At 41.0% G+C, this 27,282-nt stretch overlaps 1 protein-coding gene and 1 pseudogene across 3 annotated transcripts in view; one reads left to right on the plus strand and one right to left on the minus strand.

Annotated features, from left to right (window-relative positions):
- Nucleotides 1-27,282, plus strand: part of LOC110065573 (nuclear factor related to kappa-B-binding protein-like) — a 173,532-nt gene that overhangs the window by 142,833 nt on the left and 3,417 nt on the right. The window contains exons 19-28 of one of the 3 annotated variants that reach the window (XM_089293603.1): nucleotides 1,827-1,870; nucleotides 2,244-2,304; nucleotides 4,976-5,056; nucleotides 9,133-9,276; nucleotides 17,050-17,106; nucleotides 22,843-22,966; nucleotides 24,082-24,155; nucleotides 24,349-24,505; nucleotides 24,945-25,283; nucleotides 25,535-25,597. In XM_089293603.1, coding sequence (XP_089149729.1) covers nucleotides 1,827-1,870; nucleotides 2,244-2,304; nucleotides 4,976-5,056; nucleotides 9,133-9,276; nucleotides 17,050-17,106; nucleotides 22,843-22,966; nucleotides 24,082-24,155; nucleotides 24,349-24,505; nucleotides 24,945-25,283; nucleotides 25,535-25,597 — 1,144 coding nt within the window. Of the gene's footprint in view, nucleotides 1-1,826; nucleotides 1,871-2,243; nucleotides 2,305-4,975; nucleotides 5,057-9,132; nucleotides 9,277-17,049; nucleotides 17,107-22,842; nucleotides 22,967-24,081; nucleotides 24,156-24,345; nucleotides 24,506-24,944; nucleotides 25,284-25,534; nucleotides 25,598-27,282 lie in introns of all 3 variants that reach the window. The other 2 variants (XM_089293602.1, XM_089293604.1) reach the window with 2 other exon arrangements.
- On the minus strand, nucleotides 12,895-13,374 carry LOC149109271 (uncharacterized; annotated as a pseudogene).

Here is a 27,282-nt window from a genome sequence, read left to right on the forward strand (position 1 = left end):
AGTTTGCTAGTATTAAAGTTTAAAATGTCTCCATTGGTGACCACAAATTCAACGACAGTACTGCTTGAGTTTGAAAACAACATAAATCACAGACGCCTTCTCAAGACTTTCGGAAACAAGAGGGTAATATTGTATTTCATCACTTTACATTTGGATGGAATTAGTTGAATTACTTGTTTACAAATGTAAGTCACAGAAGAGGTCATTCAATGATCAGTTGACTGTAAAGCTGTCGATTTGCGGAATATATTTTTACCCTTGTGAGTAAGTACGCTTCTTTGCCTCAGTTTGAGTATGAACTGTGACCTTTTCTCTTTGTCCAAGTTGGATATTCAAAAGTGAAATAAATTACCATATTAGAGTTGATTTGCATTTGTTTACTGTACTTAGAAATCATAATCACATTGTTTGAAAAGTAAGCTTAGTATATTTGGAGATTTAGACGACGATTTTTTTGCTATTTATTTTAATTAACATTGTTTACCATACATTAATGTGATGCATGAATTTGTCTTATTTAAATTTGTTAAGCCATGTATACAATCAGTTTTATTTAAAACTGGATCATTACTTCAATTTCCCATTTCAATTCCCCACTCCCCATTCCCCATTCCTCATTTTGGTAACATCCTGCAGCCGCTAATTTCGGCTGTTCGTTGAACTAAGACTGTGGTAACGGTTGCCATGGAAATTAATTGAAGAACAATAGATTTCCTAACTGGGTAAGGTTAATTTTAAACTACCTTTCTGCGTGGTACATCCCAGGTTAGTGGTCTCTCATCAGCAGTCTGATCAGCGCTTTCACAAAATGTGTCAATCATCATGGTCTGCGTGTGAAATGTTGTTCACCACAAATACACCTGCATAAGCTTCTGAATATGGTGTCTGGTAACAACATTCATAACAATTGTAGCAACAGTTAAATTACTCCAGCGGGTGCTGGTGTCCTTCCCAATATGCATCACCTTTTCCGGATCAGTCAACCTGGAACTTAACACTGCATGGAAGCGAGTGCCATAAATGGTGACAAAATACATCAAAGGGCTTGAAAGGAGCCCACGCTCATTGCAAAGTTCTCTCTGTGATAAAAGCCATGCATGGCAGACTTCCTGTGATTTCCTCAAACCATCATTCATTCGATGGCAGTGAAAAACACTCTGATGTCTGCACAAAATTAACATCGTGTTTGAAAGAACTGCCTTGGAAATTTGCGTAGTGCGCATTAGAATTCAAAGGAAGAGGGACTGCCTTAGCCGTGAGTGTAGAGAATGGAAACGAAAACAAAGAAAAATAAACAAGAATATAAGAACATGGTCCTTGAAGTCTGTCATTTTGTTGGTTTATCTCATGACGTCAATTGAGTAAACCCACTTCATAACCTATTTCAGTGCGGCCGCTCATAAAATATAACCCTGTTATTTCATTATAACCAACCTTTAACGGAGTTAAGTTTTTTATAAATTTTAACCAGGTTTCTAAAACATAAACCCAGTTAACTCTCTTAGTACGGCCACAGCCAAAGGATTCAAATAAGTTGATAACTTTTAGGGGTATGATGGGGTGGTGAGTGGAGAAAAAAAATATTCTGTACTCTGAGCGAAAACATGATCCATAAGATGAAGCAGACAAAGCAATGGATTTATAATTATTTAAAGAAGTGGTTTTAAAATCAAGAAATCAAATACCATGAAAAGATTGTATAAAGATTATTAAGATATAAAGATTGTGTTTTTCAAGTGACTAATTGACCAAAATTTGGTGGTGTCCCACCGATTTCAGTCCAGATTGTGTGATTCCCATGATGAGTTGTTTGTGATTTGTTACAGGGTGTTGTTGCTGAAGCTGACTCCTCCACACCAGTCCCACGCATGTAAGTAAGAAATATGTATTAAAGTTTTACACACAACAACTTGGTTTTTGACATTTATAAAGATAAAAACACAGTAAAGGCATTTATTATAAGCTGAAACCTACTAAACGTGTTTTTGTGTGTGTGGCTGCTGTTTTTGTTGGGAACATGCAAGAGGTTAAAAACCAGTCTCCAGTTGTTCGAAGGCTGGATAGTGCTATCCACCGGATATATCACTATCCAGTGGATCAGTGTTAACAAAACAAACCATGCTGTCAGCTGGATAATGATTTATCCGATGGATAGCGTTATCCAGCCTTCAAACAACCAGAGCCAGCAGTTTACATGTACTACGTGTTATTGGTTTTAAACTGCAGTGTACTTGTTCTTTCAGTAAAACAGATTTTGTTGTAAGGCCAAGCACAGAAGATGAAAGAGCAGCTTTCAGGGACCAGGTAAGAAACTGTTTTTTCCTGTCTCTTTGTTAGATGTGATTCTTTCAGTCATCTTGGAATTGAGTTATCCAGTAATATTTCTGGATCTTCCTCCCAAACTTTGGAGAAAAGACAACCTACAGACACTGTACGCTCATAATGGCAAGTTAAAACAGGTAGCTCAGGTTGTTTGAAAGGTAGATAACACTATCCACCGGATGAATCACTATCCAGTGGATAACGTGGTTTGTTTTGTTCACATTTTTTCGCTGGATAGCGATTTATCCAGTGATAGCGTTATCCAGCCTTCGAACAACTGGGGCCAGTGGTGGAGTTCATTTCTGATAACAATTGATAGAATTCTACTGGTATACTAGTATAAATGCTGCCATCTGATTGGCTGAGCTTTCATACACTATTGAGCATTAGTAGAATTCTACTAGTATACTAATGCAAATGCTGTAATCTGATTGGCTGAGCCATTGACCACTATCAGCCATTGGTGTGCAGTGGCTGGAGGTCGTCTAGGAAATGACAACGATTTTTTCGTTTTTCCGAAGTTTTGGAGGAAAATTTTGATGCAAATGGGTTATTAATTTCCTGAGAAGTCTAAATGAAAGACATTTACGGTTTCTTGACTTTTAAAAAAGTTGAAATTGTTGAAAATACTGATGCGCGTGCACGCACACAACTTCAATTTTAAATGACAATTCGATCCAAGCGATCTTTTTCAGGCACAAAGTTTAATAATACATCAAGAAAAAACTGGAAATCGTTATTTGAAGTAAATTTTAGTAAGAATTCTACTAAAACAATTAGATTGTTCGCTCTCGATTTCTATGAGGTGATAGTTGATTCGGCCTTCAGCCTCATCAACTATCACCTCATAGAAATCTCAAGCTCATAATGTAATTGTTAAGAATGAAATGTTCAGGGTTGAGCTATGATAAGATTGCAAACATGAGAATATTACTGAGGTTTAGAGATGCGATTGTTGTAGAGCTATTAACTCACTGTCATGCAATGATGATGATGAGGAGGAGGAGGGCAATGAAGAAGAAGACGACAATGATAATGGCAGTGTGGCCACAATGATATGAAATTAGTTTTTTTTTTTGTCGGTAAAGTAAATAGCAGATAGTCGTCTTACTAAAAATAATAATAATAAGGCTTCATATCAGCACGAAGTAAGATTTGGCTTTGATGAACCACACAATGTGTTTTGAAGTTCATTTTTTAATGAATACATGTTTCGGGTAAGGCATCATCCATCATCAGTTGTATAGTGAGAAAAAAAAAAATATGCAATAAAAAGTATAACAAAGTGAGATATTAACAGGAATAATTAAGGATGAAGGTGCAAACCAAAAAAAAGAGTAAAACTATTTAAGCTAGGAAAGGAGACTAATTAGTATGAAAGGGATAAATTAAGATGTTTGACCTGGGAATTTAAAGACGGCTGCTCCCAAAGGATGTGCATGGCTTCCTTGATTTTCAACTGGAAGCTTGTGGAAGCAGAGTCAAGAATTTGAAAACAATCTTCTGAACAAAGGGAGCAACAATTTTTGGAATTTCTCAGGTGTTTAAAGATGTGGGAGTGTGTCAGAGGAGAGATGTTCGTGGATGCGAGTGGCGAAGTGTCTGTTGGTTTCACCAACATAACAGGTACTACAACCTGCACCTGCAAACTTATAAATGACTCGCGATCGTAAATTCGCAGGGATAGGATCCTTGACCCCAAACCAACTCGATTTTAATTCTTGACTCTGCTTCCACAAGCTTCCTGTTGAAAATCAAGGAAGCCATGCACATGCTCTGGGAGCAGCCGTCTTTAAATTCCCAGGTCAAACATCTTAGTTTATCCCTTTCATACTAATTAGTCTCCTTCCTTAGCTCAAATAGTTTTACCCCTTTTTTTTGGTTCGCACCTTCATCCTTAATTATTCCTGTTAATATCTCACTTTGTTGTACTTTTTATTGCATATTTTCATTTTATTTCTCATTGTACAACTGACAATGGATGATGTCTCATCCAAAACATGTATTCTTTAAAAAAATGAGCTTCAAAACCATCGTGTGCTTATAATTATAATAATAATCATCATCAAAACTATAACAAAATTCTCGAACGTGATTGGCTTTCAGCAGCCCGATTTAAGCATTAATTGGACAGTCAGTACGCGTCATTTTGCGCGTGCTGTTTTGGTGCACTTTGTTGAGTAAACTGCTGTGTTTTTCAGCATTCGGAACGATGTTTAATCGTTCAGCGCTCAATCGATGGTTTGTTCGTTTCTCAAATTTTGTCATAGTTTTGATTAATTGGTAACAGGGCTTCGCGTCATCCAATTCAGTCTGTAATCATACTCGTGATTAACAAATCGGACTCCTGCTTCGCAGTCGTCCAATTTTGTTAATCACTCGTATGATTACAGGCCGAATTGGACTCCACTCAGTCCTATTACCATTATTATTAATAATAATGATGATGATAATGATAATAATGATAATGATAGTGATAATAATAATAATAATAATATTTATATTTAGGTATTGCGCGTTTCTTAACTCAAATAACGGTAAATAAATAAAAAGAACAAAAAATCTAACTAACTAAGATAACTAATTGGGGACATTATATAACTCTCCATTTTTCAGTGCGAATGCTAAACTATGTTGTTTAACAAACTAACAGGAAAACAGACGATATGCCAATCCACACAAAGCATTTACCTTCCGAATGCATGGCTTTGAGTCAGTTGTTGGCCCTGTTAAGGTACGTCACAGTCATGTTCTTGTTCAAATAAAGCAGAAACGGGTTGTTAAGAGCCTGATTAAGCTAATACAGGGTAAGCGAGAGTTTGAATTTGAATTTTTTTTTTAACCTTGCTGTGAGGTTTTCTGTTTATGTTGTTTGGCCTTCTCAGTTTGAATTATCTCAAACTACACAAAACAAAAGGTGAAAAACATTTTTATACAAGAAAAGTTTATACGTTGGTTAACTTTTAATCCTGGGTTAGCGTTAACAGGCCTTCGAACAACCCGGCCCTGATTACAGTAAGTTAAACTGGCATACCCCAGTAAGCCTGCAATCCAATCGAAAAAAAAACCAGTACTTGGTCAGCGGTCAACTTTTAAACACACGTGACCTTGATGCGTTCTAAACTTGAGCCCGTAATATGGTCACGTAATACGGGCCAGCAAATACCTTGTTTTGACAGGTGTCAATTGACCATAATATGGACATCCAGTATCAAAGATGTACGCTGTAATACAGTAAACCAAGGCTGTGTGTCTCAGTCAACATATTAGCTGGAGTATGGTCGCTATGTTGCACGACGTTATCGGCGTTGTCGTCGCCGTGCGTACGCACCCACGGGCAATTCCACTTGCCTTTTTTCCCATAAGGAAATAAACACCACAAACTCTGTATTTATTCCCCAGAGCCTCGTACTGAGGTCTATTGTTTTAGGCTGAATTTCAGTTTATCGAAATTGGTCTATTTTCCTACTGTGACCTAAATCAAATTTAACGAACCTGTACTTAGGACGTTCGCGCGAAAATTTTCCAGTCGATGGAATTTTTTTTAAAATTTTTTACTCCAGTCAGATAATGAATTGCTTGTGCCAGAAATGCAAAAACAATTTGGGGTCGCCGACTTTGTTTCAGAGATGAAGCGTGTGGAAAATTACCCTGATTTTGAAAAATTGGCGCACTTTATTCCACATTGTCTACAGGGGTGTATAGTTAAAAATATCGAAGGTGAGTCAACGGAAGCAAACGATCTTAGTCACATTTTGTAGAAGTGGGTCTGTTACATAAATAATTCCAAATGTTACCAACATTTTCACAAAACTTAACCCTTCAAGAGGCATTTGAAACCGTTGCACAGACAAACGACGAGCTAAAAAGAACAAAATTCGATGGCGCATTTTGTAAGAAATTTCAACTTCTAGTCCATAGATTTTCTTCATCTTTTCGCGAAACGTAGAAAATCGGTAGAGAAAATGATCCATCCAAAGAAAAATAGGGGTCACCAAACGTTCAAGATCGTTAAATCCAGGCAAAGCTATAGCAATGGCCATCTGCACTATCATTGGTCATTTTATTACTTAGCGCGCACTCTCGTGCATGACACGGCATGTGAATTTGCGTGCGCAGTAAGGATGCGTAGAAACAATTAGCACAAACGTCCTTAAACCAGGAACACCAGAATAGCAGCATATCACTAACCACTAACTGTTAACGTCTTCCAGCTGAAAAACTAGCTGTTATCTGTCGAAAACTATTTTTTACAATAACTGTCTAATTTCTCGTGCGCTGATTGGCTCATTTTTATCATCAATAAGAATACAGACAGATGAAATTTTAATTAATGTAAGCTTTTAAGTTCAACTTTCAGCTGTCAACTGTTAACTTTTTAACCAATGAGATTTTATGGACTTTTTTAAGTAGCCAATAAAAGCTATTGACAATGTTCGCGTCATTTTGAATAAAATTCACTTATCTTTGTTTACGGCAAGTTTACATGTCCTTTCCCCTCATTTACTCCCGGCATTTGACCAGTTTGGGGTTTTGTTATTGTAAAAAACAAATTGGCATCAGCTCTTTATGCGTCTGTCCTCTTATTGATAATAAATTTCATCATAACATTGTCAAAGTTTACTGCAAAACCACTTGCCTGCGGCTCGTGGTTCCACAGCCACTTTGACAATGTTATGATGCAATTCATCATCAATACGAGGACAGACGCATAAAAAACTGACTTCAATTTGTTAAACTGAAATCCAGCGGTAAACATGTACCTGCAGATGGCATAGTGCACGCGCAAAACAAGTGCGAGATACGCAAATGTTTTACTTACAGGGGAGATGACAGGAAAAATGTAACGGGCACCGTAAAAGTTTTCAAAAACGATCAATAACTTTAAAAAATGTGTGGTTACCCCTACATTTTATGTTATCAAGTGGAAGTGGCAAGCCTATTCAATGCATGATTAATTTCTGGTTGTGAGCAAAGGGTATTTAGACTGTATTTTAGCTGAACCAGAGAAAGGCTGTAAAAGACGCTAAAAGCGGTGTTGGAACGATTTTGTCATTAAAATCATATCAAAAATGGTTTTTTTGCTACCATTTACCATTTTGTTTTTTAAGATCTTTATAAATGTGTTTGCTTTTCTGTATGTAAAGGCGAATTGTAAATCTGTGAAGAAATATCCTTTCCTTCTTGCTCAGAAAAATGCTGATGTCAGCATTTTTGTTGAGATTCAAGGCTAATTACTCAGAAAAATGCGTGGCTACCCCAATTTTTCTTTATGGATTCCAATAGCCCTTGCAAAGATCTACTTTTTGCGCATGGTCCTAACTTGGCACAAAAACCTTTGTATTTAGTAGGCACCATCCTTAAGCCAACCCACGATAAGTGAGAGTTTTGATTTGAGTTTTGTAACTTTGCAGTGAGGTTTTCTGTTTATATTAAGTAATTAGATAATGGTAATAATCTAATTTATTTTAGTATCAATCTACTAGTCGTTCAAAACTTAATCTTAATCCTCTTCACGGACACTTCGAAAATGCCAAGAAGCGGCTGTCATTTTGTTAACAAGGGTACACTGCTACGCTACTCACTATCTATCGCAGAATAGATAGGGAGTATCGTAGCCAATCAGAGAACGCCATTCGTGATAGAACGCTAGTAGATTCATACTAATATGTTATATTGTTTGGCCTTCTGTTTTTGAGTTTCAGTAATCTCAAACTACACAAAACAAAAGCAGTGAAAAACATTTGTGTACCTCCCGAACAACCCGGCCCTGATTAACTAGTTAACCTGACATGAGTCCACGATGCCATCGAAAACCAGTACTTGGTTAGTGGTCAACTTTAAAAAGCATGTGACCTCAATGAGCTCTAAACCTGAACCCGGAATATGGTCACGCAATATTAGTCAACGGATACTCTGTTTTGACAGCTGTCAATTGACCGCAACACGGATGTCCAATATCAAATATGTATGCTGTAAACCAAGACTGCATGACTTGGTATTAGCTGGAGTACGGCGTCGTCGTCATATGGCGTCGTTGTCGTAGAACGTACGCGCCCAGGATCCACGCTGCTAGCCATGTTGACCATACAAAAAGAGTTGCATGGTTTTGTTTTCTATACAAGCATGTGATTCTGTTCCTATAGTTATGGTGCTCTGCTTGGCGGCCCTTCAGGCAGCCGGAGCTCCGCTAAAAATACTTTACGTTTAAGTCGCCTTTTTCCATTGAGTGTTTGTGGCTTGTGTGTTAGAAAAATGTCAGGATCAAGATTATTTCAACCTGTTGAGAATGTTGTAGAAAGAAAGTGAGAGTGGCATTTGATACCTTGAGCATGTACACTACTATAGGTTTGAAGGCTGAGCTGCACTTCTATCTGATTTCCCGTACATGTAATAGGATGGTTTTGATGATTACCCGGGGCAAGGTAAATATCGTTGGGAAGTTGAGAAATAGTAATTGAAAGGCATATTGTGATTAGGTTAATAACCTATCACCACAAACTATACAAAAACACAAGAAAGTTTCCAACGGGTTATACTCTGTGATAAGAACTGAATAGTCTGCCTGGTGAGTAAGAAGAGGTTCAGCAAATACTTAAGACAGATCAAAGTATTTTTGAGCTGGCAAAGTAGAAAGGAACATGTTGCAAGAAACATGTTGCAGTGACATGTACAGATTGCACTGTCACTGCATCTTTTCCCAGTTAGATTGTATGTACATGTGATTTTACCTCTGCTGCATGTCCCTGCTTGGTGTCTCTGGAACATGTCCCATTGTGTATGTTCATTTCTTGGTAATTGTAATTTCAGGGTGTTTTCAGTAAAGATACCAATCTCAATAAGGCTCGTGAACACTCGCTGTTGATCTCGTTACGACCGCCATACGTCACCATACTCACACTGGTCAGAGATGCCGCCTCCAGACTGCCTAATGGAGAGGGGACTAGGGCTGAGGTATATCAACTTTTTCAAAACTTTTTACCTCTAGGTTTGCATTCCCTGTCACATTAAAACTGTAGTAATGTAATTGATACATTATACCGAAGGTAGTCAAACTGTAACTGTCCTGTTATGGTCTAGTACTGTAAAAATGGTGGTGAATTAGGGCGTTATTGATACTTCAAGGGCTCTTTTACAGATAACTTCAATTACATTTGAAGATAAAAACAAATTCATCCCTTGAACTCTTAACATATAGATTGGATTTTGTAATCCCATACAGATATGTGAACAAAAGGCTATTTTGTCCTAACGGTAGAGAAATTTGAGTAGTAATAGTCCCTCATATGTACGGTAACCAATCAGGAACCGAGAAAGACAATAGGCTATTGTTTGGAGAACAATGTACGCTATTGTTTTCCACATCCAAGATGGTGCTATTTATTTTCAGCCAATCAGGAGCCGAATTAAGAACAATGGATGCTATTGTTTTCCAAATCCAAGATGGCCACCACAAATTTCAGCCAATCAGGAGCCGAATTAAGAATTCAAGATGGTGGCACCCACGAAAGTTGGCCATGTTGGAAAACAGCCCACCAGCCTCGACGGAGGACTGGGATCGGTCTCACGGATTTCCATGGCGACAGGGTCACGCAAAAAAATGTCATGCAACTTCAAAATCGATACTTACAGTGTCCTGTGGTCCTAAACGACAGAGGTCCGTCCAACAAGTGGCCATGATGGAGACTGAGAGACTTGTGTCCGAGGCACTTATATACCTTTCTATTCATTGCAAAGCATCCTGGGATGGTGACCTCATCGGGAACCAACCCTAGACTTGCCCGACCCCTTTGCAGTCGAAGGGGTAAAAATTGGGGTAAGGGGGTACTCCCCGTTCCAAAGCATCCTGGGCTGGTGACCTCATCGGGAACAATTCTTAGACTTGCCCCACTCCCTTCGCGGTCGAAGGGGTAAAAATTGGGGCGAGGGGGTACTCCCCGTTTCAAAGCATCCTGGGACGGTGACCTCATCGGGAACCAATCCTAGACTTACCCCACTCCCTTCGCAGTCGAAGGGGTAAAAATAGGGGTAAGGGGGTACTCCCTCTTAGTCTGCTATATAAAACCTTCACACGTTTTGAAAAGGACCAAAACAAAGTTTGTTGACTCACGAAATGGAAGTTAGAAGAAGCCGAAGACTACTAGGATTGACCCCGAAGTAGATGAGTTCAAGGACAAATGTTTCATCTGTCAAGGCAACCTTGTCATTGACTCCTTGACTCAATGTAGTGGAAAACTTATTGCTGTGGAAAATTTTTGCACAAGAGAAGTTGGCAACAGGAGTAACAACACTCATAAGTGCAGACATTGCAAAACCTCAAATCCTCAGGGGAATGAAGATGACCTTGGGAGGAGGTGGTACGCAAGAGGATTACCAACGCAAGGAATACCATCAATAGGTATCGGCGAGGGGGACGGCCTTATCATATTCACAATCGTAATATTGTTTCGTGGAGGACCTTGCCGTACCATGCGAATCTTTCCATCTGGTTTGAATTTTATACAAGACTCACCATCTTCGTGCAGCAAAGGCGAAACGCTACCCTGTACATCCATGCCTATGTCAACTTGCTGTGGATGACCATTATTCAAGCAATAAGACAGACGGTGTATGAAATGTTCAGTAGAAACATCCCAACGGAAGTAATGCTCTGTGTAGGTGAAGTAAAGTTTAGGTTTTTGTTCCTGTCGTGGCTGCACTATGACACTGAGGATGAAGTGATTATCAACAGATTAACTCTTCAGTCATCTTTTTCACCCCCCATTTACCCTGAAGACACAGCTTGGGTGTAACGTGTAACTTTTATTGTAACTCAAAAAACTCGTAAAACAAAACAAAAACAAAAACAAAGAGTCTGAGTCTTTATAACGTTTATTGAATAATGATAATAAAAATAATAACATGAGCTCCGAAAGAGAATTGGTTACAATTTTTAACTCTTTAACTCTTGACCGTCGGTATTCCACAAAGTGTTGGGAACTAAATTCGTTTCCAGTTTCACAGACTCTTGGTCCCTGGCCCCAAAATGCACGACATTCTGCCCTAGTTTTCTTTGCTTTTGGTCATGAAGTCTTTGCCTGATCTGTTCCTTATTCTTGGCATAATAACTTCTCCAATACTCGTTGATCCGTTCCCTGTTGTTTTTACAGTATTGTCTTCGATAATTTCTGATGTGCTCCTTGTTCTGTTGACAATAGGCTCTCTGGCTGCTGGCAAGTCGTTCCTTGTTGTTTTCATACCATCTTTTACGACACCACCACCACCTCATCCACTACCACCACATTTACCACCATCACCACCACCTACACCACCACCACATTTATCACCACCACATCCACCACCACCGTCACCAGCACCAGCACCACCACCACCACCACATTTACCACCACATCCATCACATTCACCATCACCACCACATTCACTACCACTGCCACATTCACCACCACCACCACATGCACCATCACAACCACCACCTTCACCACCACCACCTCCTATATTACCACATGTACCACCACAGCCACATCCACCACCTACACCACCAGCACCACCACCTACACCACCACCACATTTCCACCACATCCACCTCCACTGCCACCACCACCACATTCACCACCACCACTGCCACATCCACCACATTTACCACCACCACTGCCACATCCACCACAATTACCACCACCACCGCCAGATCCACCACATTCACCACCACCACCACCACGACATCCACCACCTACACCACTGCATCCACCACCACCACCACCTACACCACCACCACACTTACCACTGCCACCACCACATTTACCACCGCCACCACCACCACCACCACATTTACCACCGCCACCAAAACCACATTCACCACCACCGCCACATCCACCACATTCACCACCACAAATAATGACTAAAACCCTGGAATCACACACTCTTATAAGAGTCACCTGGCTAATTCAGGTCTTAACCTGTTCTTCTACTTCCTCTTCGTCATCATCGTCAGGGAGTAACTTCTTCCGCATTAGTCTGTTTAGCAGGAATTTTCGTTTTGCCACTGCCGACTCGGCCACTTCGTCAAAATCCATGTCGTCTTCCTCAATAAAGCGTCGAAGACTCTTCATGACTTTACGGTGTATTGCGTCGTGTTTGATACGGTGAGTCCATTTTAGACGCTCCAAGTAAGTCCTTCGTAGCCTCCTTCTGCTTACAGGTAATAGGACGTTGAAAGCAGCATTTTCAGCATAGTTTTGGGATTTTCCCTTATCCAGGAACTGCTGGACTTCTTTCAGGTAGGTTTCTGTGACGTCTTCCCCGACGTTTTGACATAGCGGACTCCACGGATCTGGTTCATCGTCGTCCGCTTCTTCCTCTTCAGAGCTGCTACTATCCTCATCTTCCTGTTCCTCTTCAGGCTCCTCTTCATCCACCTCTTCCTCTTCAACGTTCTCATCATTGTTATCTTCCACGGGGCCAAAAATATCTGTTGAACGATCATCCATGATTCTCGTCAACCTTCACCCAAGACAACGTACTTCAAATGAACCGAGTCAATTGAACTGATGTTTAATATACCATTTTGGGCAATGATCAGACATCCTCTCTCTTTCTTCAATGCCAGTGTGGGTATCCTTCGTGCGTCATGAGGTGACAAAACACGCGTTTCCTGTCATCACTGGCGGGATGTAAATCCAGGGCCGTGTACCCAAACGGTCGTTCAGTCACTTTTTGATACGCGTCCATCATGTCTTGCCAGCAAGTGGGAAAAGCTTGAAGCAGTAAATTCTTCATCGCTAATTGATCTCTCGGATTTTTGAAGGCTACGATGTAGTGGGCGTTCCTGGAAATACTCTTGGCGTATTTCCCTGGTGGAAACATTTCTTGGCACAAGTACAACACGGTGATATTTTGATGATGAGAGTGTTTGGTGAATAAGTCTAGCAAGGCTTTGTCCTCACCTCCCTCTGCCATCAGATCGTCCAGTACGATTAATCCACCCTTCGGAAACCATGACTTGAGATGGTCTGACTCCGGAATCCCTTCGTGAAATTGCACACCAGCGTCTTCCATGTCTCTAAATCCGTAGTGGGAGGGTTTACAAACAATTCTTCCAAGTGATCCAAGAGTAATGATTCGGTAAAACAAGTCTTGCCACAACCAGAAGGGCCCACGATCAAAATACTGGAGGGTGTCTTGAACCGAAACGCTTCTCCCATTTCTATTCTACCAGGGATCCCATGGTGCTTTTCGGTAGGAAATGTGATATTTGGGACATCTCGTGTCTTTTCTGATCCACTGCTTTGACAACTATGTTTTTCGTGACGAATTCTACTGTCTGCACGAGAGAATAGTCTATGACAATATCGACAATAAAGGGACATGACTCCTTGCTAGTTTGACTCAAAATGAATTGAGGCAGTTAATGCCTTAGTTTTATACATGATTAATGGTCAAGTTGACGAGTGTGGTGGAGGCGGTGGCAGTGGTGGTGGTGGTGGTGGTGCAGGTATTGGATGTGGTGAATGTGGTGGATGTGGCGGTGGTGGTGGTGGTGGTGGATGTGGTGGTGGTGGTGTAGGTAATAGATGTGGCTGTGGTGGTGAATGTGGTGGATGTGGCGGTGGTGGTGGCGGTGGCGGTGGTGGTGAATGTGGTTTTGGTGGCGGTGGTAAATGTGGTGGTGGTGTAGGTGGTGGTGGTGGCGGTGGTAAATGTGGTGGTGGCAGTGGTAAGTGTGGTGGTGGTGTAGGTGGTGGTGGTGGTGGTGGATGCAGTGGTGTAGGTGGTGGATGTCATGGTGGTGGTGAATGTGGTGGATGTGGCAGTGGTGGTGGTAAATGTGGTGGATGTGGCAGTGGTGGTGGTGAATGTGGTGGTGGTGGCAGTGGAGGTGGATGTGGTGGAAATGTGGTGGTGGTAAATGTGGTGGTGGTGTAGGTGGTGGTGCTGGTGGTGTAGGTGGTGGTGCTGGTGGTGTAGGTGGTGGATGTGGCTGTGGTGGTACATGTGGTAATATAGGAGGTGGTGGTGGTGAAGGTGGTGGTGGTGAAGGTGGTGGTTGTGATGGTGCATGTGGTGGTGGTGGTGAATGTGGCAGTGGTAGTGAATGTGGTGGTGATGGTGAATGTGATGGATGTGGTGGTAAATGTGGTGGTGGTGGTGGTGGTGCTGGTGACGGTGGTGGTGGATGTGGTGGTGATAAATGTGGTGGTGGTGTAGGTGGTGGTGATGGTGGTAAATGTGGTGGTAGTGGATGAGGTGGTGGTGGTGTCGTAAAAGATGGTATGAAAACAACAAGGAACGACTTGCCAGCAGCCAGAGAGCCTATTGTCAACAGAATAAGGAGCACATCAGAAATTATCAAAGACAATACTGTAAAAACAACAGGGAACGGATCAACGAGTATTGGAGAAGTTACTATGCCAAGAATAAGGAACAGATCAGGCAAAGACGTCATGACCAAAAGGAAAGAAAACTAGGGCAGAATGTCGTGCGTTTTGGGGCCAGGGACCAAGAGTCTGTGAAACTGGAAACGAATTTAGTTCCCAACACTTTGTGGAATACCGACGGTCAAGAGTTAAAGAGTTAAAAATTGTAACCAATTCTCTTTCGGAGCTCATGTTATTATTTTTATTATCATTATTCAATAAACATTATAAAGACTCAGACTCTTTGTTTTTGTTTTTGTTTTGTTTTACGAGTTTTTTGAGTTGCAATAAAAGTTACACATTACACCCAAGCTGTGTCTTCAGGGTAAATGGGGGGTGAAAAAGATGACTGAAGAGTTAATCTGTTGATAATCACTTCATCCTCAGCGTCGTAGTGCAGCCACGACAGGAACAATAACCTAAACTTTACTTCGCGTACGCAGAGCATTACTTCCGTTGGGATGTTTCTACTGAACATTTCATACACTGTCTGTCTTATTGGTCATCCACAGCAAGTTGACATAGGCATGGATGTACAGGGTAGCGTTTCGCCTTTGCTGCACAAAGATGGTGAGTCTTGTATAAAATTCAAACCAGATGGAAAGATTCGCATGGTACGGCAAGGTCCTCCACGAAACAATATTACGATTGTGAATATGATAAGGCCGTCCCCCTCGCCGATACCTATTGATGGCATTCCTTGCGTTGGTAATCCTTTCGCATACCACCTCCTCCCAAGGTGAAAGCTGTGCCTCATCTTCATTCCCCCGAGGATTTGAGGTTTTGCAATGTCCGCACTTATCTGAGTGTTGTTACTCCTGTTGCAAACATCTCTTGTGCAAAAATTTTCCACAGCAATAAGTTTTCCACTACATCGAGTCAAGGAGTCAATGACAAGGTCGCCTTGACCGATGAAACATTTGTTCTTGAACTCATCTACTTCGGGGTCAATCCTAGTAGTCTTCGGCTTCTTCTAACTTCCATTTCGTGAATCAACAAACTTTGTTTTGGTCCTTTTCAAAACGTGTGAAGGTTTTATATAGCAGACTAAGAGGGAGTACCCCCTTACCCCTATTTTTACCCCTTCGACTGCAAAGGGAGTGGGGTAAGTCTAGGATTGGTTCCCGATGAGGTCACCGTCCCAGGATGCTTTGAAACGGGGAGTACCCCCTCGCCCCAATTTTTACCCCTTCGACCACGAAGGGAGTGGGGCAAGTCTAAGAATTGTTCCCGATGAGGTCACCAGCCCAGGATGCTTTGGAACGGGGAGTACCCCCTTACCCCAATTTTTACCCCTTTGACTGCGAAGGGAGTGGGGCAAGTCTAGGATTGGTTCCCGATGAGGTCACCATCCCAGGATGCTTTGCAACGAATAGAAAGGTATATAAGTGTCTCGGACACAAGTCTCTCAGTCTTCATCACGGCCACTTGTCGGACGGACCTCCGTCGCTTAGGACCACAGGACACTGTAAGTATCGATTTTGAAGTTGCATGACAACTTTTGCGTGACCCTGTCGCCATGGAAATCCGTGAGACCGATCCCAGTCCTCCGTCGAGGCTGGTGGGCTGTTTTCCAACATGGCCGACTTTCGTGGGTGCCGCCATTTTGAATTCTTAATTCAGCTCCTGATTGGCTGAAATTTGTGGCGGCCATCTTGGATTTGGAAAACAATAGCATCCATTGTTCTTAATTCGGCTCCTAATTGGCTGAAAATAAATAGCGCTATATTGGATGTGGAAAACAATAGCGTCCATTGTTCTCCAAACAATAACCTATTGTCTTTCTTGGCACCTGATTGGTTACCGCACATATGAGCGACTATTACTACTAATTTGGATGCATGCATCCACTAAATCTATAAATCTAAGATGGCATGAAAACTGAAATGACAAGGGGAAACGCGCCACTTACCTTTGCCAACCAATCTAGTTATGAGAGTTTCGTTTAAAAGTGAGGCATGATCATAGTTCGCAAAGTTGCACTTTAAGTTTTGGTTGTTATGTCATATACCATGTGGAGAGCCTTTTAAATCAAGTGTACGATGTCCCTTTAATCAGTGTAACGCGCATTTAACTCACGTTCAATCTCTTTCTTATTGCAGGAAGATCTTTCTTGTCACAATGGGCGTTACTGAATGTCCCAACAAAATTTCGCCACGTTTATGTCTATAGGGACACACTTGTAAACAGACCATTCGAGGCGTAGTTTTTAGGAATTCATAAGATTTTTCATTAACCAAATCTGTCTATCGCCCACACTTAACTCAGTCATATGTTTCTGTTGTTGTTAATCTCAGTCATGTGCCTCTCTTTGTAGGTATGTGAGCTGTTAAAGGACTCTCAATTTCTCAATCCCAACTCATCTGACGCACAGGTTGGTATTTTAACATTTTTATTGCGCATTGTTAGTGAACAGGTAGTTTTTCCACGGTTAACCAGTCAGAGGATCGTTCAGTGTATTATAATGTTATCATTGCTGCCTCAGACTAGCCTCATTCGCTTCTCGCACAAAGCCGCTCTTTCATTTTTACGCTGGCCATTGCTAAGGTATCATGGTAGGTGGATTTTTACGATAGATGCAAAAAATCTCTTTTTTTGCGGTTCAAATTGAGACGACTGAGATAAATATTTTGCAAAAAGAATGGAGAAAAAAGCTTTTTTACTTGTTAAGATAAAGAGAAAAACTATTTTTGAATCTCATTAACTTCTTACGGCGCGTTGACACCGCTAATTAAGATTTACCGCCAGTTGTCACAGGTAATGGGAATTGCCGTGTGGTATTTCATTTGTGCACGCGAACTGTTCTCGATCTGGTTGTTTCATCGTAAGTTAGCTTTCGTTCTTGTCAAATTTTATTTACGTCAGGACGAAAACGCAAGAAAACTTCTTGCCCATTTTCGTCTTCAAAGAAGCCGAAGACGCGAAAATCTGGTGGAACCCACAGGTTCAGCATCGAACAAGATCTTTGGCTTTGAGCGACCGTGGGTCGCACTCTAACCAAGAAGAATGGTTGAAGGAACTCAAGTGCACTAGTCCCGCCAATGAAGCTAAAGGACAAAATACAACAAGTGCTAGCCGCACGAAATTGCTGGAGAACAGACGCGATTCCGAAACTTCCACAACGAGAGAGTCAGGCGCAGATGTAGATGTAGACAATGTAGACCTCGAGATTTCCTTTTTTCAGCATTTCGAGGCATGGTTTCAAAAAATGTCTGAAGAACGAAGAAGCCTAAACTCAAGCAACATAATACCAATGCCGCCGACGAAATCTTGTAAGTAAAAGAACTCACGGCAGTTTAAATACAAACCTGTATAAAGCTCTTGATAGTTTGTCGGTTCCTCTGGGTCGGTTCTCGGACGATTTAACTGCGACGGGTTTTCCGCGCCAGAATTGTAGACGTCTGTTTATTTCAAGTTGTCATGAGCCATTGTTGTGGTAAACTGACCCATGCTGACATCTGTCAGTGCGTAGGGGATTTTTAACACCTAATCATACCAATCTCATAAAAAGTTTTTCGTCTTTTTCGCGATAAAATAAAACTGCATATAAGGATGAACATTTTTATTTCGTTTACACGCGTCTTCCAAAGGAATTGGCTGAAAATCGGCAGGTATGTTCCAGGATATCTCCGTCGAAAAAGGGTGTCAGGCTTTGTATAATTTCGCTTCCGTTTCAAAGTTATGGCCTCTTTAGTGGAAGAAAACGTCCGCATTGAAAATATCAAACTTGAGAGGGGGTAGAAAAAAAAACCAAGCCACGGTTGTGTCTTCACTATGACAATTTTGGCTAGATAAGGTCGGAAAAGTCCGGAAATGCAGTGAAAACAGTTTGTCTTTAGTTTAGCGAGGTAAAAATGCATGCTGTTTTCACCAGAAAAAACAAGGGGCGTCGATAAAACCAGGAACGTGGAACATTCCGGAACATCGAACAATTATAATAATTATGAGAAAAGTATGCAAAATTAAATCTTCAAAACTAAAATAAACAAAAATAAACTGGTATCAGCTCAAAATATGAAAAATATTATTGGGGATGGGGGAGTCGGTTGAGGAAGGCAGGGAACGTTGGGTATTCATTCAACTGACTATAATGAGTGCAGGCTCCTCTTCTTTCCCGCCAATTGCGTCACGTCGCTTTACAGCTCTCTGTTTTTCAACACAAACATGGACGATTCGGACGGTGAATGCCAGGTAATTAATTGCTTCTCCTTTTTTGATCCCGATTTCTTCAACACCTGAGGTGTTCGTCTGAGCATCATGCAGTTGCTTGTTAAGTCATTAGCCATAGTTTTGTCACTGTTCCGTCTTCATGTTGTTGTTTATCATCCCCAGTTTTCGCGCTGCTCCGCTACGACGCGCGACACTATGACCCACTAAACCTTTCCGGAAGCCCGAGTAACAAGCAGGTTATTATTAACTTGTAGTAATCAAAGATTAGAGCAGCGCGTTCACGCGCGTACTTCGCATGTCTGGTCTACTTTGGTAGTGTTTGAATGGCTGGATAGAAAACTGTTTGATCGAATGTCAGCGATCTGCACGTGAGGTTGAACTAACGATGAATAGATTATAGTCTGCGGTGAAAGTATTTTTAATTAATTAAGTATTAACTTGTACTGAACAAAACATTTTCCAGGAAATGCATTTGAACTGTTGACGACACTAAGAATTCAATTTCAGATCGCCAACACTTGTAACAAATATTTCTTGAGGCAACAAAGTTTTGACCAGCGACCCTGCAAGACGGCGCGCGCGTCGCCAAATGTTTTTAAATTTTGTGTTTGTATTTGTTTACACTGTCATCAGAGCTCGAGCAGTCCGAGCTAGTTTAGACAAGAAACTCAATGCTGAAGAGTTTCTATTTCTATCTCATCGAGAAACTATTTCTTCATAAGAAATAGTGTATACGCATATCTTTGTATTGACGTAATGAATTGAATAAAGAAATCACACTTGTGTACCCATATTTTAAGATCTGAATTAAGAAGTTCGAACGTCACCACCTTGGTTTTCTGTGAAGAACGAAATCTGGGAATAATGGACAGTCACGTGATTAAACTGACGGCGAACGACTAGAAGGAATGGATTACACTTCTTAGTTGTTAGCCTTCACTCATTGCAGTCACTTTCATTTTTCTTTCTTTTTCCTTTTTGAGTTATTTTTGAGTTATTTTTTTGTAAAAAAAATACCTCTTAGTCGGCGCGTCGGGTATATTATGGACGGGTCAAGGGGTGAGTGAGTGAGTGAGTGAGTGAGTGAGAGATGTATGTAGGTCACACCAATCAGATTGGATCTACTATGAACAGCCAATCAACAAATTTCTCGTTATAAAGGTAAATGGTACGTGAGAAACACAAGGTATGTATATATAAACACAAGGACTTTGGTAATTGAAAAATAAAGAGTGACGTGTATGTTGCCGGTTTGTGATTTTTAGTCCGGTTTGGAGGGGAGTGTGAGAGTTACATACGTACATTGGGTTGTTTTAGAGTGCATAATTTTCAGTGTAATGGCGTCCTCGACGAGACGAGGACAATCTCGTTGCCAGAGTCTTCGTTCCCCTTGACCAGCGGTTGGAAAACGAGAGGTCTGGGAGCAACCATTTTGAAATACCTGAATTCTGGTGATTCTGCCTGCATCTATGGCGCATGCCTGAAATGGTTGCTCCCAGAGCACTCGTTTTCCGACCGCTGGTCAAGGGGAACGAGGCCTCTGGGAACGAGATTGAGACGAGGACGGCAGAGAGATAAGTCGAGAGTTCTCGTGCGCATGCCCGGTTGAATAAATTTACTTCCGGTAGCCGCCCTAGCTCGTCCCGTCCTGGTGTCCTAGGGTGCCTATTAGGTTGACAGAGACAGGCAGCCTTTTAAATACTCTTTTTCTTTGGCCATCGTAGCTTGATAAGAAATAACACGCAAACTGCAGTGATAAACATGACAATAAAACGCATGTTAAAAAACAAAGTTCATTTACTTGACGTTTCGTATGTTTCAACATACATCTTCAGAAGATAAGATAAGAGACTCTGCTAATAAGGGAGTTAAAACCCGCCCTAAATGATAATGTAAGCAGCGAAAAGCTTTATCTGTATTAGTTTGCATTCTTTAGATGCAAATTTTTCTCAGCTTCTGTCATTGTAATTGTTAATTAGTTACTTATTTTAAATTAAAATTTAGTTGTTACTTCTATTCCTAACGGTCACATACGAAACGTCAAGTAAATGAACTTTGTTTTTTAACATGTGTTTTATTGTCATGTTTATCACCGCAGTTTGCGTGTTATTTCTTATCAGGGAGCCTTTTTTTACCGTGTACTTCTTTGATATTGGACATCCATGTTATGATCAATTGACACCTGTCAAAACAAAGTATCCACTAACCGGTATTACGTGCCATATCGCGGGCTCAAGTTTACAACTCATCGAAGTCACGTTTTTTTTAAGTTGACCGCTGACCAAATGCTGGTTTTTGATTGGATCGCGGCTCATGTCAGGTTAACTTGTCGAAAACAGGGCAGGATTGTTCGGAAGCCGGTTAAAACTCAGGATTAAAAGTTAACCGAATTATAACTTTTTCTCCTATACAAATGTTTTTTGATGCTTTGTTTTGTGTATATGATGATTATTAAAACTCAAAACAGAAGGCCAAACAATATACAGAAAACTTCAAAATTCTACCTTTTCCTGGGTTAGCTTAATCGGGCTTTGAACAACCCGGCCCAGGAGCTACGCTTTTAGGCTGGCCTAAATCTAGATATTACTACCTCGGGAGATGGTATAACTTGTCCTGGTAAATGCCGCAGTCAATCTCATTGTGCGAAGTGACAGACTCCTGCCAAAGAATCTGGCAATAGCATTTACCAGACGCTCGTATCATGGTTCAGTTTGCGAAGCAGAACGTTAAAAACGGCAGACGAGTTCAACAGTCCTCATTTATTTCGGTTTACCATTCCTACAGTGTCGTTAGATTCTCCAGTTCCTCGGCCAGGACCCTACCTATGACACGGCGTGGCCGTGGAGAACGAGTTCCTTCATTACAACATTTCGTCGCATCTTCTTCATTTCTGGGGACATTAACCGCATCCTCTGGAAAAAATGCCTTCTCGATCTCCTTCGCATAAATATAGCTACAAACAATACAAGAGAAGTCATTAAAAGCGCGTCCTCTCTCAGCCATTTTTGAAAGTTGCGTGCTTTGGAAATTTGAATCTTGAGTCAGGGTTAAACTCTGGGTTAAATTTCCTGTGGAAACAGATGTCACGTTTTAACTAGCAGATGTTGTTCTCCAAACAAACACCCGGAAAGAATGTTCAGCTAGTTAATCGGCCTAGTGAAAACGCAACCCACATCTGGAAAATCGCCGCCACCCTTTTTGAGGGTTATGTGTGAGAAAACATTTCCGATGATAATCGCGCCGATAATTCACGCGCGGAAGCGAACCAGTTTAAGTGAAGCAGTCTTTCTGGGTATTTCTTTTCATATCGTTGCGACAGTAACTTCTTAGAAAATTTCAAAGATATGGTTGTATTCTGTAGCTATTAAGCTTTCAGAAAATGTATAGGTTGATGAGGTTTTCTTTCAAAGCGCCAACGTAAGACCGCGATTTCCAAACACTACCAATCCACCTGCCATGATACCGCGGGTGCGCCCCAACTAACTGAACGCCAGGAAGAGGCTACATCAGACAGACATACTAATCTTGTGATGAGAAGTGTTTGACTGCTTCTTGTCGTGGTGTTAAAAAGCATGAGTTGTGAGCACTGACTACTACTTATTAGCAGAGGATTATGAAAAAAGCGTTGTGTGCTTTTACGAGTTTCCAAAAAACTATGTGCAGTGGTGAAGAAAATTTAACTTTTTCATATTTACTGTGAAATAAATTTATCAGGAACAAGTAACCTTTAGCGACTGTGCGAAACAATAAGTTTCAAGTATTTATTTCATGATGTCTTACGCTAGATTACAATGCGCCAGCATTTCACTTATAATATCGTAACTTCTAGTACGATTTTAACTCTTCGTCGTAATATGCTAGGATATAATTACTATGATTCACAGTGTTGTTAGTGTTGTTAACTCAAAATGTGTTCGGACGTTTGTATTTTTGTGAGCAGATTCATACAGTTGTCAGCGGTGCTTTAGACAGGCTTCACTATGAACGTGATCCGTGTGTTAAATACGACAGCAACAGGAAAGTCTGGATATATCTTCACCGGAACCGCTCCGAGGAAGAATTTGGTAAGACGATTAATTGATAAAGTATTTCCACGCCTTAATTTGAGGGTTGTGGGCGTGCAACCTCTCGAATTAAGGACAATCCTTAATTTGTTGTCCAATTCTTTCTCTTTTTGTGAATTTACCATGTCTTAATTATTTTAAATTGCAGTAGACCATTTACAGTTGGCCGCTCAGTGGCCTGGCCTTTGAATGGCAGCGAGAGTGGAGGTGACCTTGCTTTGATACAGACCTCGATGCTGTTGTGTAAATCAAGTTGCTCTAATGCTGACTACTTTGCATTTAAATGAGAAAAGCAGAAAGGTCTGTATCAAAGCAAGGTCATCTCAACTTTCGATGTAGCGGAGCTCCTGCGCGCCCAAGGCGAGCGAGCGGAGCCCCATACCCTAGAAAATTTGGTAACCCATCGATCTGAAAAGTTTTGGTTGTCACGTGACTGTCCGCACGTCCCTACGCCAAGCCCCATACCTTGAAAAATAAGAGAGTAACACTATTACCATAGGTATATCTTTGATATTAGACATCCATGTTATAATTAATTGACAGCTGTCAAAACAAGGTATCCGCTGACCAGTTTCACATGACCATGTCGCGGGCACAGGTCAAGAGCTCTTCGAGGTCGCGTGCTTTTTTGATTTGGTTTTCGATTGGATCGCGGGCTCAAGCTAGGTTATTACTCTAGGGTAGAGGGAGGGAGTAAATGCAAAGGCAAAATTTCGGCGCAAATTAAACCCTGACGCGTTGTTGACTTTTCTTCCGACATATTCCTTGCACAATCGTCTCTTGGAAAGTCCCTGATATATTGCCTGCGTAATTTCCGCAATCTTGGGTACACTCATTAGGTATGGTTTGTTAAAATGTAACTAGAAAAAATAGTGAGACCACACACTGAACAATCACATGCTGACACTTGATCATTTTTGAGTTTCTGATCTAGGGAAAAATATCCTCTTTATTCATGGTTAATTATTTAATCAGGAGCTCCGCTTTTAGGCTTGGCTAAATCTATATATTAGCAAGTGTAAAAGCACGTGACATATATCTGATGTTAGATAAAATATGACTCTTATATTCGGTGTATAAAAGACGATTTTGATTTTTTTTTTTTTTTTTTCAAGAAAAAATCCATCAAGCCAGCGCAGCAGCTGCACGAGCTAAGAAGATGCAGAAGCCCAAAGTGACAAGACAACCGGTAGGATAGCTACTAGCTGTACACAACTAGTACTAAAAAAATATGTCATTTGATTCTTCTGCTGTGAAATGAGGGAGAGCACTAGTGTCAGGTCCATTGATTGTATGTTGATATATTTAACTCATGACTTGAGGTAAGGTAATTATGAGCGGCACTGAAGCTTTGTTGCGTTCAACGTCTTTTCCGACAGAAGAGCAAAGAGACATCAGCGCCACCCTCCCTCCCAATGTCTATGCAACCACAAGATCAGAAACAAGAAGAAACTGTTGTTGATCCTACTCCGGTTTCCATCCCGTCAACCCACCGTACACAACTGTCGGCGTCTACATCATTCTCACAAGCTGAAAGCGGTATGTTTTATTTTAACAAATTCTAGTGAGACCGATTTTGCAATTTTGTATGAGCTTACTTATAATCATATGATGACCGTACATGCTAAGTGCACTACAGGCTAAAGGTAATATTATTAGACAGTTAGCGAAGGTTGTACTAAGGTACAGCACGTCGTAGTAAAGACAAGCGTAATATGTACTTTTTATCTTCAGATGTTACCATAAGTGAGTTGAAACAAATTTCCTTATAATATTACCTTCCTTTTGTGCATAGGTTTCCCAGCTCGCTTATAAACCCATAAAGCAAGAGTGTTTTCGTCCTTTCGTTTGTTAATACTTTATAATGAAAGCTAATGAAAATCATTTGATTGCTTTCTCCAGTTAACAGTTAATTTTCAGCCTGGTCGTATCTTGTTGATTCGATACAAAGGTTCTGAGTATTATTAACATTTTATAGTAACAGACCAATCACAGGTGAAAGGTCCATCAAGGCTTAACACCGCTGACCTAAGCCTTGCTGACTCGCCTGGCCGGAAGTTCACTAGTGCTCTGAACACGCATACCAGTGTACTGAATACTGCTGATGAGTCTGTGGATGCAAGTCCTCTTCAACTTGCTGTAGTTTGTGATGATTTGCAAGGTGATGTAGGAGATTCGCGTAAAGGCAGCTGGAGCAGTGAAGATGAGAGTTCAGATGGCAGTAGTGCCAGTGATCATGAAAGCGACAGTGGATCGGCGGGGAGTAGCAGCGAAGGTGTGAGGGAATTACATCAAGGAAAAGGCAAAACTTTACCAGGTATATTTTTGGCTTAGTCTTAGTCCCTTTTAATGTTTCAAGCCCCAATTCCCATTTACTTTTTGGTTCACCTTGAAAATTCTTATGTATCTCTTGCCTGGTGTATCGGTATGCCTTAACTTACCGCGTTAAAACTTTTCGTAAATTCCTAGCTAGGTGTAAAATCGGGGCTAAATTTGCTTCTAAAATGGTGGAGACCTTAAACCAGAGCTGATATCCTTATATCATAATGAATTTCTATTGTTATTTAGGGGTAAATCACAGGTTTTCTGCCGCTGAAGAACTCCAAGACAATCAGCCTATTGACGACAAAGGTAAACCTGACAAAGTATCGTTTGTTAATTCGAGCTCTCCAGGCTGTAAATTCTTGTAGCTTACAAACGATATCTAGTTTAAGAATTACTCTTCTAGGCAGAAATTCCGCGCTTTTGCAACAAAGACAAGCTTACACAGATGCAGTCTGGGATCGATTTGATATGGTGAAATCAATGTTAGAAAAGATCGCGTTTTTTCCAACAAAAAGGGAGAAAAATCACCTGATTATCAACATTGAAAGCGGGGGAGGGGAGAACTTGCTTCGTGTCCCAACTTTTTTGTCTAGGATTGTCTGAAACAAGAATGTCACACCACTCGCTCTAACAAAGGATGGAGAAGAAGGAAGTTGTACCGTCACGCAGGTACAGCTAACGAGCGCTACTAAAAAGCCGGAAACGGCATGCAATGGCAAGGTTTACTTGGGTAAGCACTAAAAAACGTAAAGTCATATTTCTAAATGACCTTCTAGGGTAGGCGGTTGATAAGTCCATGACATGATCTTCTGTTGCCTCTCGAGGGGCTAACGACCCACTTGCTCCCCCGTAAAATTCAACTATGCACAAGATATTGTGTTTGAAAAGGATGTTTCTATTTCCTGCACTGAAAAAGATGACCTTGTCTACGTCTTTAGAGGGGGTGGTTGATTCGCGCGAAACAGAAATGATGCAAATTTGGTTGACACAGTTGGTACCGAGCAAGTGGCCGATACTTTCGCCTTGTCCTCGTTGTTTCGCGGAGTTTATCTGTGGACAGCAATAAAGCGTTGCTGCTACCTAAACGCGATTAAATCAGGCATGTCTCTCTTCGTTTTCCCCTCTAATACCGGAACGCGTATAAAGCGAGGTGTGTTCTCGGCTTCAGAAGTGTCACCGGGTTAACCGCCGCGATTAATCCTTACGATTAACCATTACTGGTAAAACATTTTGGTTCCAAACTGCTTCGTGTCATTCGAATTAGACCTTATTCCGCTTTATAGGCATTACGAAAAACCATTTAACATTGTCTGGGATCAAGAACTACGGAGCAAAAGAGAGCTTTGCGGGAAGGCTTATATGGTTAACCGTTCAATTGAAATAGAAAGGGTAGTTACGTAGTTAACTTATTGTCCCCGGCAAACGGTTAACCATATTTCAAGTGTCAAACTCGACTATTTTGCCACCAAATTGCTTCCATCCTGCATTTCAAATAATGTGAAGTGAGAAATTTTGTACCTTCTGCCACTTGGGAAGAACAGGTAAGGTTAGGTTGCAAACACATGGAATCCGGAAGTTGTCGTGTCGCGTGTAATAATGTCTGTAATGGTGATATATCTGATTCAGTGAGTTTCAGTCAATTTATTTAACACTATTCCATGGAACAACACAAAGATCTGCTACTTTGCGAACTGATAATCCTGGAAAATGTCTTAAATAATAGACACGAGCTCTAACCTTCCCTTCAATGCCATTTTGCTTGAAGCAAGTCGCAGATTTCTTTTTGGAACAGGCGATTACGAGTTATATTCCACGAATATCTGCACCGAGCCTTAATCTAGATTAACGTAGAAAAGTTCTGTCCAAACTCCAGAAACAAAGTGTACGTCATTGACCCGAAGTCGAATTCTAAAATATCGTGACGCCATGACAATCGCTGGTGTTACCTTCATTGGAAAATTCCTCGCATATCTCTTTCAGACAATCCCGGC

Source organism: Orbicella faveolata, unplaced genomic scaffold (assembly GCF_042242905.1).
Source record: "Orbicella faveolata isolate gen_17 unplaced genomic scaffold, um_ofav_v1 contig_25, whole genome shotgun sequence".
Classification (NCBI taxonomy): Eukaryota; Metazoa; Cnidaria; class Anthozoa; order Scleractinia; family Merulinidae; genus Orbicella; species Orbicella faveolata.